At 47.3% G+C, this 16100-nt stretch overlaps 1 protein-coding gene across 2 annotated transcripts in view; it reads left to right on the top strand.

Annotated features, from left to right (window-relative positions):
- Positions 1-16100, top strand: part of TINAG (tubulointerstitial nephritis antigen) — a 278683-nt gene that overhangs the window by 82234 nt on the left and 180349 nt on the right. For both annotated transcript variants that reach the window (XR_011312426.1, XM_069726763.1), the window contains exon 2: positions 7453-7516. Coding sequence is in view for 1 of the 2 variants with exons in the window: in XM_069726763.1 (XP_069582864.1) it covers positions 7453-7516 (64 nt within the window). In the remaining variant the exon portion in view is untranslated. The remainder of the gene's footprint in view (positions 1-7452; positions 7517-16100) is intronic.

Genomic DNA, 16100 nt, shown 5'->3' with positions numbered 1-16100 from the left:
GGGTCACATTTGGTGGGCGGGGTCACTCTGGGTCACATTTGGTGGGCGGGGTCACTCTGGGTCACATTTGGTGGGCGGGGTCACTCTGGGTCACATTTGGTGAGCGGGGTCACTCTGGGTCACATTTGGTGGGCGGGGTCACTCTGGGTCACATTTGGTGGGCGGGGTCACTCTGGGTCACATTTGGTGGGCGGGGTCACTCTGGGTCACATTTGGTGGGCGGGGTCACTCTGGGTCACATTTGGTGGGCGGGGTCACTCTAGGTCACATTTGGTGGGCGGGGTCACTCTGGGTCACATTTGGTGGGCGGGGTCACATTTGGTGGGCGGGGTCACTTTGGGTCACATTTGGTGGGCGGGGTCACTCTGGGTCACATTTGGTGGGCGGGGTCACTCTGGGTCACATTTGGTGGGCGGGGTCACTCTGGGTCACATTTGGTGGGCGGGGTCACTCTGGGTCACATTTGGTGGGCGGGGTCACTCTGGGTCACATTTGGTGGGCGGGGTCACTCTGGGTCACATTTGGTGGGCGGGGTCACTCTGGGTCACATTTGGTGGGCGGGGCCACTCTAGGTCCGATTTGGTGGGCGGGGTCACTCTGGGTCACATTTGGTGGGCGGGGTCACTCTGGATCACATTTGGTGGGCGGGTTCACTCTGGGTCACATTTGGTGGGCGGGGTCACTCTGGGTCACATTTGGTGGGCGGGTTCACTCTGGGTCACATTTGGTGGGCGGGGTCACTCTGGGTCACATTTGGTGGGCGGGGTCACATTTGGTGGGCGGGGTCACTCTGGGTCACATTTGGTGGGCGGGGTCACTCTGGGTCACATTTGGTGGGCGGGGTCACTCTGGGTCACATTTGGTGGGCGGGGTCACTCTGGGTCACATTTGGTGGGCGGGGTCACTCTGGGTCACATTTGGTGGGCGGGGTCACTCTGGGTCACATTTGGTGGGCGGGGTCACTCTGGGTCACATTTGGTGGGCGGGGTCACTCTGGGTCACATTTGGTGGGCGGGGTCACTCTGGGTCACATTTGGTGGGCGGGGTCACTCTGGGTCACATTTGGTGGGCGGGGTCACTCTGGGTCACATTTGGTGGGCGGGGTCACTCTGGGTCACATTTGGTGGGCGAGATCACTCTGGGTCACATTTGGTGGGCGGGGTCACTCTGGGTCACATTTGGTGGGCGGGGTCACTCTGGGTCACATTTGGTGGGCGGGGTCACATTTGGTGGGCGGGGTCACATTTGGTGGGCGGGGTCACATTTGGTGGGCGGGGTCACTCTGGGTCACATTTGGTGGGCGGGGTCACTCTGGGTCACATTTGGTGGGCGGGGTCACTCTGGGTCACATTTGGTGGGCGGGGTCACTCTGGGTCACATTTGGTGGGCGGGGTCACTCTGGGTCACATTTGGTGGGCGGGGTCACTCTGGGTCACATTTGGTGGGCGGGGTCACTCTGGGTCACATTTGGTGGGCGGGGTCACTCTGGGTCACATTTGGTGGGCGGGGTCACTCTGGGTCACATTTGGTGGGCGGGGTCACTCTGGGTCACATTTGGTGGGCGGGGTCACTCTGGGTCACATTTGGTGGGCGGGGTCACTCTGGGTCACATTTGGCGGGCGGGGTCACTCTGGGTCAGATTTGGCGGGCGGGGCCACTCGGGGTCCGATTTGGTGGGCGGGGCCACTCGGGTCCGATTTGGTGGGCTGCGCACCTCAGGTGCCAATTTGGTGCGCGGGTCACTTTAAGAGCTGATATTATCTGGCAAAACTGTGTCCTGGTGGGGTCATGTAGAGTTCGTAGGCGTTGGCATAGTAACTGGGTCTGACTGCACATCGCAATGAGCTAATCAGCCAGGTGGCAGTTGGCAGTTATTTTGAAATTGCCTCAGAAATCAGCCATTATCCCTTATTGTTGGAACAATTTCCCATTGAAATGCATTGAGACGAAATTTTCAAACGCCAATTGCGCCAAAACTACAAATCCGATCGACACGAAAAATACTTAGCACACCTGCCAGGAACGCTGGCTTCGAAATGACACCTCACTGGAGTCTGTGCGTGCAGCGGTTCGGGCCGCATTAATTGCGGACTGAATAATAATAAGAAGAAGAATAAGTTGACTACGGTGGAATAACAATATAGTGCTTTGTCCCAAAGCACTATAATAAGAAGAACTAGATGGGTATTTCCTGAAGGAACTACAGATAGTGCTTTGGAATGGTGCCCGGGCTGCCCCTGCAAGACTCACACTTGGGTGTCCCTCAGGCGCTGGTTTTGTGGGCGGAGCCCCTCAGGGTCCGGTTTTGTGGGCGGGGTCACTCTGGGTCCGATTTGGTGGGCGGGGTCACTCTGGGTCAGATTTGGCGGGCGGGGCCACTCGGGGTCCGATTTGGTGGTCGGGGCCCCTCAGGGTCCGATTTGGTGGTCGGGGCCCCTCAGGGTCCGATTTGGTGGTCGGGGCCCCTCAGGGTCCGATTTGGTGGACGGGGCCCCTCAGGGTCCGATTTGGTGGTCGGGGCCCCTCAGGGTCCGATTTGGTGGTCGGGGCCCCTCAGGGTCCGATTTGGTGGTCGGGGCCCCTCAGGGTCCGATTTGGTGGTCGGGGCCCCTCAGGGTCCGATTTGGTGGTCGGGGCCCCTCAGGGTCCGATTTGGTGGTCGGGGCCCCTCAGGGTCCGATTTGGTGGTCGGGGCCCCTCAGGGTCCGATTTGGTGGTCGGGGCCCCTCAGGGTCCGATTTGGTGGTCGGGGCCCCTCAGGGTCCGATTTGGTGGTCGGGGCCCCTCAGGGTCCGATTTGGTGGTCGGGGCCCCTCAGGGTCCGATTTGGTGGTCGGGGCCCCTCAGGGTCCGATTTGGTGGTCGGGGCCCCTCAGGGTCCGATTTGGTGGTCGGGGCCCCTCAGGGTCCGATTTGGAGGTCGGGGCCCCTCAGGGTCCGATTTGGAGGTCGGGGCCCCTCAGGGTCCGATTTGGTGGTCGGGGCCCCTCAGGGTCCGATTTGGTGGTCGGGGCCCCTCAGGGTCCGATTTGGTGGTCGGGGCCCCTCAGGGTCCGATTTGGTGGTCGGGGCCCCTCAGGGTCCGATTTGGTGGTCGGGGCCCCTCAGGGTCCGATTTGGTGGTCGGGGCCCCTCAGGGTCCGATTTGGTGGTCGGGGCCCCTCAGGGTCCGATTTGGTGGTCGGGGCCCCTCAGGGTCCGTTTTGGAGGTCGGGGCCCCTCAGGGTCCGATTTGGTGGTCGGGGCCCCTCAGGGTCCGATTTGGTGGTCGGGGCCCCTCAGGGTCCGATTTGGTGGTCGGGGCCCCTCAGGGTCCGATTTGGTGGTCGGGGCCCCTCAGGGTCCGATTTGGTGGTCGGGGCCCCTCAGGGTCCGATTTGGTGGTCGGGGCCCCTCAGGGTCCGATTTGGTGGTCGGGGCCCCTCAGGGTCCGATTTGGTGGTCGGGGCCCCTCAGGGTCCGATTTGGTGGTCGGGGCCCCTCGGCCTCCGATTTGGTGGTCGGGGCCCCTCGGCCTCCGATTTGGTGGGCTGGACACCTCAGGTAACAATTTAACAATTTGGTGGGTTGGTCACTTTAAGAGCTGATATTATCTGGCAAAACTGTGTCCTGGTGGGGTCATGTAGAGTTCGTAGGCGTTGCCATAGTAACTGGGTGTGACTGCACACAGCACTGAGCTAATCAGCCAGGTGGCAGTTGGCAGTTAGTTTGAAATTGCCTCAGAAAACAGCCATTTTACCTTATGGGAAAATTTACCCATTGAGAAATTGCATTCCAATCAGGGGAAAAACGCAAATTGCGCCAAAGCTACAAATCCGATCGACACGAAAAATACTTAGCACACCTCTTGGGGACGCTGGCTTCGAAATGACACCTCACTGGAGTCTGTGCGTGCAGCGGTTCGGGCCGCATTAATCGCGGACTGAATAATAATAATAATAATAATAATAAGTTGTCTACGGGGGAATAACAATATAGTGCTTTTTACAAAAGCACTATAATAAGAAGTTGTCTACGGGGGAATAACAATATAGTGCTTTGTTCCAAAGCACTATAAAAAACCTAGTGCTTAGATCATAATTCCTTTATTCTCCTGAGGCTTAAAAATGCTCACTATACTCCAGGATGAATTCCTCAAGAGGTGTAGTTTCGAAAACTGTGCGAATTGTTGGGGTTTCTGCTGTTTTGGCATGTCAGGAGCTCTTCAAATGAGACATGGCATCCACAATGTATTCCAGATAAAATTGCTTTCCAAAATGCAATTGGTATGTCTTCTCTTCCAAGCGCTGCAGTGTGCCCAAAAAGTAGTTTTTCACCACATATGTGGTATCCGTGTACTCAAGACAAATTGCACAACAAATTGCGTGGTCCATTTTCTCTTGTTACTCTTTTGAAAATGAAAAATTTGGGTCTGAAGCATCAGTTTTTAGTGGGAAAAACTTATTTTTTCATTTTCAAGGCTCAAAATTATAAACGTGTGTAAAGCATTCATGGATTGAAGGTGCTCACCACTCTTCTATACAAATTCCTTGAGGGATGTAGTTTCGAAACATAATGGTGTCGCTTGAGGGGGGGTTTCACTGTTGGGCACATCAAATGCTTTGAAAATGCAACATGGTATTAGCTATCAATTCAAGCCAATTTTGCATTCCAATAGTGAAACTGTGTCTCTTCCCATGTGAGCTCTGCTGTGCATCAAAGCAGCAGTTTCCACCACATATGGGGTATCGGTGTATTTAGGAGAAATTGCACATCAAATTGTATGGCCCATTTTCTTCTTTTACCCTTGTTAAAATGAAAAAACTAGAGAGAAAACAAGATTTTTGTGTGAAAAAATATATTTTTCATTATCACAGCTCAACGATATAAAATTCTGTGAAGCACCTGTGGGTTCAAGGTGCTCATCACACCTTTAAATAAATTACTTGAGCGGAGAAGTTTCCAAAATGGGGTCAGTTTGTGGAAGTTTTCCACTGTTTATGCACTTTAGAGGCTTTGCAAATGCAACATTGTGTACATTATCTGTTACAGTCAATTTGGGGTTCCAAACGTCAAATTGTGCCCCTTCCCATTTGATGCCTGCCGTGCTCCTAACCAATAGTTTTTTTTCATGTACTCAGGAGAAATTGCACAACCAATTTTATGGTTCATTTTCCCCTGTTACCCTTGTAGAAATGCTAAATTAGGGGTTAAATTAACATTTTTGTGGGACAAATTTAAATGTTCATATTTTCCTTCCACATTGCATTAATTCCAGAAAAGCTCCTAAAGCGTTAATAAACTTCTTGAATATGGTTTTGAACACTTTGAGTAGTGTTGTTTTTAAAATGGTGTCACTCTAGGGTATTTTCTGTCAAATAGGCCCCTCAAAGTAACTTCAAATGTGATGTGGTCCATAAAACGGTTTTGTAAATTTTGCTGAAAAATGAGAAATTGTTGCTAACATTTTAACTTCCTAGCAAAAAAAAATGTTTAAAAAATTATTGTGATGTAAAAACAGATACAGTTAGGGCCAGAAATATTTGGACAGTGACACAATTTTCGCGAGTTGGGCTCTGCATGCCACCACATTGGATTTGAAATGAAACCTCTACAACAGAATTCAAGTGCAGATTGTAACGTTTAATTTGAAGGGTTGAACAAAAATATCTGATAGAAAATGTAGGAATTGTACACATTTCTTTACAAACACTCCACATTTTAGGAGGTCAAAAGTAATTGGACAAATAAACATAACCCAAACAAAATATTTTTATTTTCAATATTTTGTTGCAAATCCTTTGGAGGCAATCACTGCCTTAAGTCTGGAACCCATGGACATCACCAAACGCTGGGTTTCCTCCTTCTTAATGCTTTGCCAGGCCTTTACAGCCGCAGCCTTCAGGTCTTGCTTGTTTGTGGGTCTTTCCGTCTTAAGTCTGGATTTGAGCAAGTGAAATGCATGCTCAATTGGGTTTAGATCTGGAGATTGACTTGGCCATTGCAGAATGTTCCACTTTTTGGCACTCATAAACTCCTAGGTAGCTTTGGCTGTATGCTTGGGGTCATTGTCCATCTGTACTATGAAGCGCCGTCCAATCAACTTTGCAGCATTTGGCTGAATCTGGGCTGAAAGTATATCCCGGTACACTTCCGAATTCCTCCGGCTACTCTTGTCTGCTCTTATGTCATCAATAAACACAAGTGACCCAGTGCCATTGAAAGCCATGCATGCCCATGCCATCACGTTGCCTCCACCATGTTTTACAGAGGATGTGGTGTGCCTTGGATCATGTGCCGTTCCCTTTCTTCTCCAAACTTTTTTCTTCCCATCATTCTGGTACAGGTTGATCTTTGTCTCATCTGTCCATAGAATACTTTTCCAGAACTGAGCTGGCTTCTTGAGGTGTTTTTCTGCAAATTTAACTCTGGCCTGTCTATTTTTGGTATTGATGAATGGTTTGCATCTAGATGTGAACCCTTTGTATTTACTGTCATGGAGTCTTCTCTTTACTGTTGACTTAGAGACAGATACACCTACTTCACTGAGAGTGTTCTGGACTTCAGTTGATGTTGTGAACGGGTTCTTCTTCACCAAATTAAGTATGCGGCGATCATCCACCACTGTTGTCATCCGTGGACGCCCAGGCCTTTTTGAGTTCCCAAGCTCACCAGTCAATTCCTTTTTTCTCAGAATGTACCCAACTGTTGATTTTGCTACTCCAATCATGTCTGCTATCTCTCTGATGGATTTTTTCTTTTTTTTCAGCCTCAGGATGTTCTGCTTCACCTCAATTGAGAGTTCCTTTGACCGCATGTTGTCTGCTCACAGCAACAGCTTCCAAATGCAAAACCACACACCTGGAATCCACCCCTGACCTTTTAACTACTTCATTGATTACAGGTTAACGAGGGAGACGCCTTCAGAGTTAATTGCAGCCCTTAGAGTCCATTGTCCAATTACTTTTGGTCCCTTGAAAAAGAGGACGCTATGCATTACAGAGCTATGATTCCTAAACCCTTTCTCCGATTTGGATGTGGAAACTATCATATTGCAGCTGGGAGTGTGCACTTTCAGCCCATATTATATATATAATTGTATTTCTGAACATGTTTTTGTAAACAGCTAAAATAACAAAACTTGTGTCACTGTCCAAATATTTCTGGCCCTAACTGTATATGGGTAATGTTATTTATAAATTATTTTGTAAAGCATGACTTTTTGATTTAAGGCTATACAAATTGAAAGTTTGAAAATTGCTAAATTTTCAAAGTTTTAGGCCAAAATTCAATAGTAATAGTAAACACAACAAATTTCAACCTAAATTTACCACTAACCTAAAGTACAACCTCAGAATCATAGGGATTCTTTGAAGTGTTCCAGAGTTATTAGCACATAAAATATTATTCACAGATCTTAGAAACAATTTATTTTCATATTTCCGGTCATGAATATTATGTTTTTATTGACAGGATGCTATAAAGAAGGATCCTATTATCAAGAAGCATCAATACAGAAATACAACTGCAATTACTGGTAATGGTTTTGTTTTTAATATATTGCAAAATGTTTCTTATGTAATAGATGATGCTTCACTGCCATTTTATTTCAACTGCATTACCGTACAGAAATATTCATCCCTTCTAGATGTTTGACTTATTTTAAGTAATAAACTGTAATTATCAAACATTAATTTAATTTAATATTTAAGATTGTAATAAAATACTAGAATCTGGTCAGTGGTTGCAGGAAGAAATAAAAACTAAATTTCCTATAAATTGTCAGTTTTTCATATGCTAATGTGATATAAACCATGCTATATATCGAACCTCATGACAGTAAAGTCACCACTATATCTAAAGGGGATAACAAGGCTTTGAATCACAGAATGATGTCTTCCATTTTCACAGAAAAAAATTTCAACTGCATTAAGTTGCTTCAGGAGTAGGTAGGCTCCAAAAAATAATGCAGGAATGGAGAACACAACCTGCCAAGGTTACATAACCTTGAGATATCCCTACATGAGTAACATGAGATGATCTGCTTTGAAAGCAAAGCTTGCATTGTTCAGTTCGGTGTTGGAAATAGAGATGAGCGAACCTTCTAAGGCTCAGTTCAGCTCAGATCAACAAAATTACCAATGTTCACCGAACAGTTTGCCGAATAGTTCACCAAACATAATCAAACCCAAATGAATTCAATTGGAGGCAGGTGGATGAGTGACAGGTGTAGGTCTGGTGCTCTGAGAGCCCTGCCAAATTCAGGCTACACATACAGTGGGTACGGAGAGTATTCATACCCCTTTAAATTTTTCACTCTTTGTTTCATTGCAGCAATTTGGTAAATTCAAAAACGTTCATTTTTTTCTCATTAATGTACACTCTGCACCCCATTTTGACAGAAAAAAAGGAAGCATAGTAATTTTTTCAAATTTATTAAAAAGAAAGCCCTTAGTAGAGAAACACTCCCAAAACATAATGTTTCCACCTCTTTGCTTGACAGTGAGGACGGTGTTCTTTGGGTCATAGGCAGCATTTCTCTTCCCCCAAAAAAGGCGAGTTGAGTTAATGTGAAAGATCTCAATTTTTGCCTCATATGACCTCAGCACCTTCTCCCAATCACTCAGAGAATCATCCAGGTGCTCATTGGCAAACTTCAGATGGGCCTGCACATGTGCCTTCTTGAGAAGGGGGACCTTGCGGGCACTGCAGGATTTGAAACCTTTACGGCGTAATGTGTTACCAATGATTTTCTTGGTGACTGTGGTCCCAGCTACCTTGAGATAATTAACAACTTCCCCCAAATAGTTTTAGGCTGATCTCTCACATTCCTCATGATCGAGGTTACCCCAAAAGGCGACATTTTGCATGGTGCCCCAGATCGATGTCGATTGACAGTCATTTTGTAATTCTTGCATTTTCTTACTATTGCACCAACAGTTGTCTCATTCTCACCCAGCATCGTACTTATGGTTATGTAGCCCATTACTCTTTTGTGAAGGTCTATGATCTTTTTCCTGACATCCTTATAAATCTCTTTGGGCTTGCCCATGTTGTAGAGGTTAGAGTCTGACTGCTTAATTGAGTCTGTGTACAGGAGTCTTTTATAAAGGTGATTAGGTAAGACATCTGTCTTTAAAGCAGGCAACAAGTTGATTAGGGGCGTCTAACTAGTCTGTAGGAGCCAGAAATCTTAATGGTGGGTAGGGGATCAAATACATATTTCTCACTGCAAAATGCAAATAAATTTATATAATTTATAAAATGTGATTTTTGGGATTTTATTTTTGATATTCTATCTCTCAATGTAAAAATTAACCTTCCCTTAAAATTATAGACTGTTCATGTCTTTGTCAGTGGGCAAACTTACAAAATCAGCAAGGGATCAAATACTAATTTCCCCCACTGTACATACCATGCAAGCTGTAAGTGCAGATTATATAAACACATCTGATATGCACAGAATCCTGTGTAGGGTTTTCCCCTAGCGCTATACACAAAGGACAAGATGCATAGATAAGTAATCTGCTGCTAGAATCTCCACACATTAAGTTAATTAAAAAAATAACAGTCAACCGCTACTCTGATCTCTCCCCACTCCCTCCCTTGATCAAACACATCTTCCAAGCACATCATACAGTACCACTATCCTAACCAAAGTCCTTATGAATTTGATCACGAATCCGAATGTGCAAGGTTCGTGATGAATTTGAAGTTGGAACACAATATTTTTCCCCAAAGCTAGTCATCTTACTCCATTCAACTCATCTATGGATACCTAAAAACAAGAGAGAAGGCAATGAAAGACATACAGTATCTGTAGAATAAGAAATGGGTAAAAAATATGTTTAATATAAAAGTATGAATCAAAATAGATAACACAAGACAAAAACAATTACTAACTACATAACTGATTAATATTTACATATACATTAAAGACATATTACATATACAATACTACTCATCTGTTATCTTCATACATATAATGTGCCTTGAAAAAATTTAAAAAGTATTCATACATCATGAACTTTTCCACATTTTTTCACATTACATCAACAAATGTAAATGAATTTTATTGGGATTTTATGTGATATATCAACAAGAACTTGCCTGCATTTGTGAATTGTAAATTAAATGATACATAGTTTTCTGACTTAAAGAAAAGCCCAAGCTCTGAACAGCTTACAAAGCACTGTACAACTCATGATCCATACATTTAAGCAGTAAGGCCAAACTGCAAACCAACCAAGATATGGCCGTCCACCTAAACTGATGTCCAAGCAAGGAAAGCACTAAATAGAGAAGCAGCCAAAAGGCCTATGGTTGCAATTGAGGAGATTCTGAGATCCACAACTCAGGTGTGAGAATTTGTCCACAGGGTAACTATAAGACATGTACCCCAGAAATCTGTCCTTTATGGAAGATTGACAAGAAGAAATATATTTTAAAAGAAAGCCTTAAGAAGTCTCATTTGCAGTTTGCAAAAAAAAAAAAACATGTAGGGAACACAGCTAGCATGTGAAAGAAGAGGCTCTGATAAAATGAGACCGAAATAAAACTTTTTGAGCTAAATGCAAAACGCTATATATGGCGGAAAACTAACACTGCACACAAGCTAAACAGCAGTTGCACCATTAAGTCTAAATGAGTCTATTTCATACACTTTTTTAATTTAATGCAATGGTATTATAGCGGTGACTGTGGGTAATATTCTAAGGTAGGAGGTTATGGCACAAAGGATTCCTTAATATTTAGAAAATGCTTTAGGATGTCATATTTCTGATTGAATTAGCTAATAATGACACTATATGCATATCCCTAGAGATAGCATCAGATCTTAGTGAATATGTTGTAGAAATAGGGCACCCATGACATGGCACTAGCGATGTATCATTTGGTTGTGAACACATAAAAGGAAAAATAAATACAGCTCTAGCAAAAATTACCACATCAAAATTCTGTCATGGGCAGCCCAATCTCCAGACCTGAACCACATTGAAAACTTCTGGAATGTAATCAAGAGGATGATGGATACTCACAAGTAGTGTTGAGCATTCCGATACCGCAAGTATCGGGTATCGGCCGATATTTGCGGTATCGAAATTCCGATACCGAATTACGATACTTCCCGCATATCGGATACCGGAATCGGAAGTTCCCAGAATTCAAACTGAACGCAGCAGCCAATGAGGAATGATTGGAAGTGTGGGCACATCCTGTTTAGCATGGTGGGCATGTAAGTACTGGCAAGGCTTGGATTGGCTGCTGAAATGATGTCACTCTGCACTATAAAAAACGCTGCCGCCATTTTGCGCTCACTCTGCTGTGATTTCAGTGAGGGACAGGACGCTGTGTTCTAACTGAGGGCCAGTCGAGCTAGCTAATTGCTTTATTTTCCTTTCCAAAGGTTAATTTAGCAAAACGCTGTGTGTTCTTCACTGTTCACCTTGCTCTTGCCTTGCAGCGCTGTTTTAACAGCGTTCTGCAAGGTCTCTGTGTGTGTGTGTGTGTGCAGCTCACTCTGTAGTCTGTGTGCAGCCATATACCCGGTTGTATTCAGCTCAGGGGGGGTTCACACTGCCTCACACAGTTGTCCTTTTTTGCTCTTAGTGCAGCCTGCTGCACATTTTTTCTCAAATTTCCTATTAGTGTTTTTCCACCAGTCTCCAGCTCTATTGTGGAAAAACACTACATAGGATAACCTAGAGGGGGTTTTTTGGGCCTTGCAGCGCCGTTTACGGCTGTCTGCACGGTCTCCGTGTGAGCCCAGCTCGCCCTGTAGTCTGTGTGCAGCCATAGCCAGTTGGATTCAGCTCAGGGTTCGTTACTGGCTCATACCTAGAGAAAAATTTTACTTTTTTTCAAATAGTGCAGCCTGTTTAAAATTTGAAAAACAAAAATTCCTATTAGTGTCTTTCCACTCGTATCCAGCTAAATAGTGGAAAAACACTATATAGGATAACCTAGAGGAGGGTTTTTTGGCCTTGCAGCGCCGTTTACGGCTGTCTGCACGGTCTCTGTGTGAGCGCAGCTCGCCCTGTAGTCTGTGTGCAGCCATAGCCGGTTGGATTCAGCTCAGGGTGCGTTACTGCCTCATACCTTGAAAAACAATTTCCTTTTTTTCAAATAGTGCAGCCAGTTTAAAATTTGAAAAAAAAAATTCCTATTAGTGTCTTTCCACTCGTATCCAGCTAAATAGTGGAAAAACACTATATAGGATAACCTAGAGGAGGTTTTTTTGGCCTTGCAGCGCCGTTTACGGCTGTCTGCACGGTCTCCGTGTGAGCCCAGCTCGCCCTGTAGTCTGTGTGCAGCCATAGCCGGTTGGATTCAGCTCAGGGTTCGTTACTGCCTCATACCTTGAGAAAAATTTTACTTTTTTTCAAATAGTGCAGCCTGTTTAAAATTTGAAAAAAAAAATTCCTATTAGTGTCTTTCCACTCGTATCCAGCTAAATAGTGGAAAAACACTATATAGGATAACCGAGAGGAGGGTTTTTTGGCCTTGCAGCGCCGTTTACGGCTGTCTGCACGGTCTCCGTGTGATTTAAACTAGCTCTGTAGCCCGATCTGCACCAAAAAAAAAGTTAAGTTCACCAAACACAACTTAACACTTGTGTAGGCCACATTTGAAAAATAATAAAGTTTAGTCCACAATTTACAACATTAGTGTTTCTTACACCTGTTAGGAGGAGCATTTCAGGAATAAGCACACTAAGGCCTTAGTACTTTTCTGCTTATCTTTATCTGTCAACCAAGATGAAGAGGGCAGGGAGTAAGGCACGTGGGCGTGGGCGCGGAGCAGGGAGAGGAGCAGGGAGAGGACGTGGTGATTCTGTGCCTGCTGCGGGCGCCGGTGACTCGTCATCACTCAGTTTCAGCAGGGAACAGTCCTTCATGCGCAGCTTTGTCGGAGAGCGCCGTGCACCGCTGCTACGTGAAGACCAAATTGAAGCCGTTGTCGGGTGGATGGCAGCTAACGCCTCGGCATCGACTTCAGTTAGTGCCACATCCTCTCAGGCACAGAGCACTGGAGAGCAGCCATCTGTCTCTTCACCACCTGCCAAATTGGCCAGGCAGTCAGAGAGCCCAGGACAGGAGCCGTCTCTACTTCTGTTCTCTGAATCTCTTGGCTTGGAAACAGGGGGCCAGCCAAGCAGCATTGGAGAAATGGAAGAAGAGGCAGTGTGCAGTGATGCCCAAAAGCTTTATCTCTCTGACTCTGAAGAGGCAGGTGGGCCAGTGCCTCCGGTGACCACAGCGCAGTACGCATCTGATGATGAAACTCAGGTGCCGCTTTCTGATGCGTACTGTGCTGCCGGGATTACCCAGGAGGAGCAGTTGGTGGCAGAGGGTAGTGGAGATGATGAGGTCCTTGACCCATCGTGGCGTGAGGAACAGGAAGGTGGTGGGAGCAGCTCTGAGGAAGAGCTTCCCCTTACGGGCCAAAGAGGGAGAGGGAGGGGGAAGACTGCGGAGCCTGTAGCCTCCACTTTGGCACCCGTTAGGAGCCTGACTCTTTCCAAAGCCAAAAAGGGCGCTCCCAAGACTTGCAGTGCCTGGTCCTTTTTTGACACAGTTGCAGATGACATTTGTTTTGTCAAATGCAAGCTGTGTCATCAGAAAGTAAAAAGAGGTAAAAGTGTCAGCAACCTCAATACCACAAATATGTGGAAACATGTGCGGAACAGGCACGCGGTGGAGTTACAGAAACACAGTGAAGACGTAGGCCAACCAACAGCGGCAGCTACCACCTCTTCATCTCGTGTTGCCTCTTCCTCCACTGTTGTCCAGAGACCTAGTGTAATTCCACCCACAGCACCACCTTCCCAGTCATCCACACACTCCCAGTCTACTCTACAGCCATCGGTAGTCCAGGCATGGGAGAAAAGGCGGGCATTCTCGGCCAACCACCCCCGAGCACAGGCTCTGAATGCAGGCATTGCCAAACTGTTGCCCCTGGAAATGCTCTCGTTCAGGCTGGTGGAGACTGACAGCTTCCGTGACTTGATGGCATTGGCAGTCCCACAGTACAAGGTGCCCAGCCGCTTTTACTTCAGCAGGCAGGCTGTCCCTGCCCTGCACAGGCATGTTGAGGCAAACATAAAACATGCGCTACTGAACGCCGTCAGTAGCAAGGTCCACCTCACCACCGATGCGTGGACCAGTCAGCATGGACAGGGGCGATATGTTTCCCTCACTGCCCATTGGGTTAATGTTGTTGAGCCAGGTACAGATCGTGCGAGTGGCGCAGGACGTGTCCTGCCCACTCCAAGGATTGCAGGAATCCAGTCTGTACGCATCGACTCCTCCTCTTACACCAGTTCCTCTGATTCCTCTCTGCAGGATCCGTCACAGTCGCCATCCACATGGACCCGTGAACGTTTACCTATGACCGACATGAGCACAGCCGTGGCCAAACGTCAGCAGGCCGTCTTGAAACTAGTTTCATTGGGGCATCGAAGCCACACAGCGCAGGAGCTCTGGAATGCCATCAAGCAGGAGAGCGATGTGTGGTTACTGCCAGCGAATCTCCAGCCAGGCATGGTAATGTGTGACAATGGTCGAAATCTGGTGGCAGCTTTGGCCCTTGGCAACCTCACTCAAATCCCATGTCTGGCACATGTGCTCAATTTGGTTGTGCAGAGTTTTCTGAGGGACTATCCGGATCTTGATGCCCTGCTGCACAAGGTCCGCCTAGAGTGTGCTCACTTGCGGCGTTCCAGCTTGGCCAGATCCCGCATTGCTGCTCTGCAGCGCCGATTCCGCCTTCCGGAACACCGCATCATATGTGACCTACCTACCCGGTGGAATTCCACGTTACATATGTTGGAGCGGTTGTGTGAGCAGCAGCAAGCAGTTATGGAGTACCAGCTGCATCAGGCGCAAAGAAGTCGCAGTCAGCGCCGATCAGACTTCACAACCACAGAGTGGGCCACTATGAAGGACGTCTGCCAGGTTTTGCGTCCTTTTGATTATTCCACGCGGATGGCAAGTGCAGATGATGCACTAGTCAGCATGACTGTCCCCCTTATCTGCCTGCTTCAGCAAACTTTGCAAGGGTTAAGGGATGATGTGGTGGAAGAGGTGGAGGATGAGGAGTCACCTTTTCCATCAGCTTCTGGAGAGTCAGCGCCACGTGGTTCCTCACAAAGGGGTACGCAGGGGCCAATTTGTGAGGAGGATGAGGAGGAGTCAATGGAGGAGGAAGAGCTCCGTCCAGAGGAGGGAGCGACACAATTGTCCAGTGGTCAGTGTGTACAGCGAGGGTGGGGTGATGACGAGCGGGCAGAGATCATGTCTCAAGCAGGGGACAGCGTTTCTGGGCCAGTTGGCACTCTGCAGCACATGGTGGATTTCATGCTGCAGTGCCTGAGAAACGACCGCCGCATCGACCACATTCTCAACATGCCTGATTATTGGGTGTTCACCCTCCTCGATCCTCGCTACCGGGACAACGTCCAAAACCTCATCCCTGCGTTGACCCGGGAGCGTAAATTGCGGGAGTACCACAACACACTGGTGAATTCCATCATCTTCTCCTGTCCAACTGAGAGGAGTGCTGCTAGTGCTTTACAAAGCAGCTCAGTGCGTCGAGGCAGTGGGGGAGGCTCTGCCCAAAGAGGGAGCAAAAGCAGTGCCTCTGCCCAAGGCAAGCCCAGTATGGCACAACTCTGGCACACTTTTGTGTGCCCGCCCCAAATGTCTACACCATCACCGGCGGCTCCAGTCAGCAGGAGGCAACGGTTCCGTCAGATGGTGACAGACTACATGGCTTGCCCTTTTACTGTACTCCCAGACGGCTCTTCCCCGTTCAAGTTTTGGGTCTCTAAGCTGGATACATGGCCAGAGCTAAGCCAGTATGCATTGGAGGTGCTGGCTTGCCCTGCGGCTAGTGTCTTATCGGAACGTGTCTTTAGTGCCGCAGGTGGTGTACTAACAGACAGTCGCATGCGACTATCCTCCGATAACGTTGACCGGCTTACTTTCCTGAAAATGAACCAGGCCTGGATCTCGCAGGAATTTGCCACTCCTCTGCCTGATTAAGTAATTGGGTGTCATCCAGGTCTCCTGCTGTGTTCATCTTTCTACCACCTGAACTGCTATTCCTGGGCTCCAACA

This window comes from Ranitomeya imitator, chromosome 5, assembly GCF_032444005.1.
Source record: "Ranitomeya imitator isolate aRanImi1 chromosome 5, aRanImi1.pri, whole genome shotgun sequence".
Taxonomy (NCBI): domain Eukaryota; kingdom Metazoa; phylum Chordata; class Amphibia; order Anura; family Dendrobatidae; genus Ranitomeya; species Ranitomeya imitator.
The sequence above is the reverse complement of the archived record's forward strand: the minus strand, read 5'-3'. Positions and strand labels throughout refer to the sequence as shown.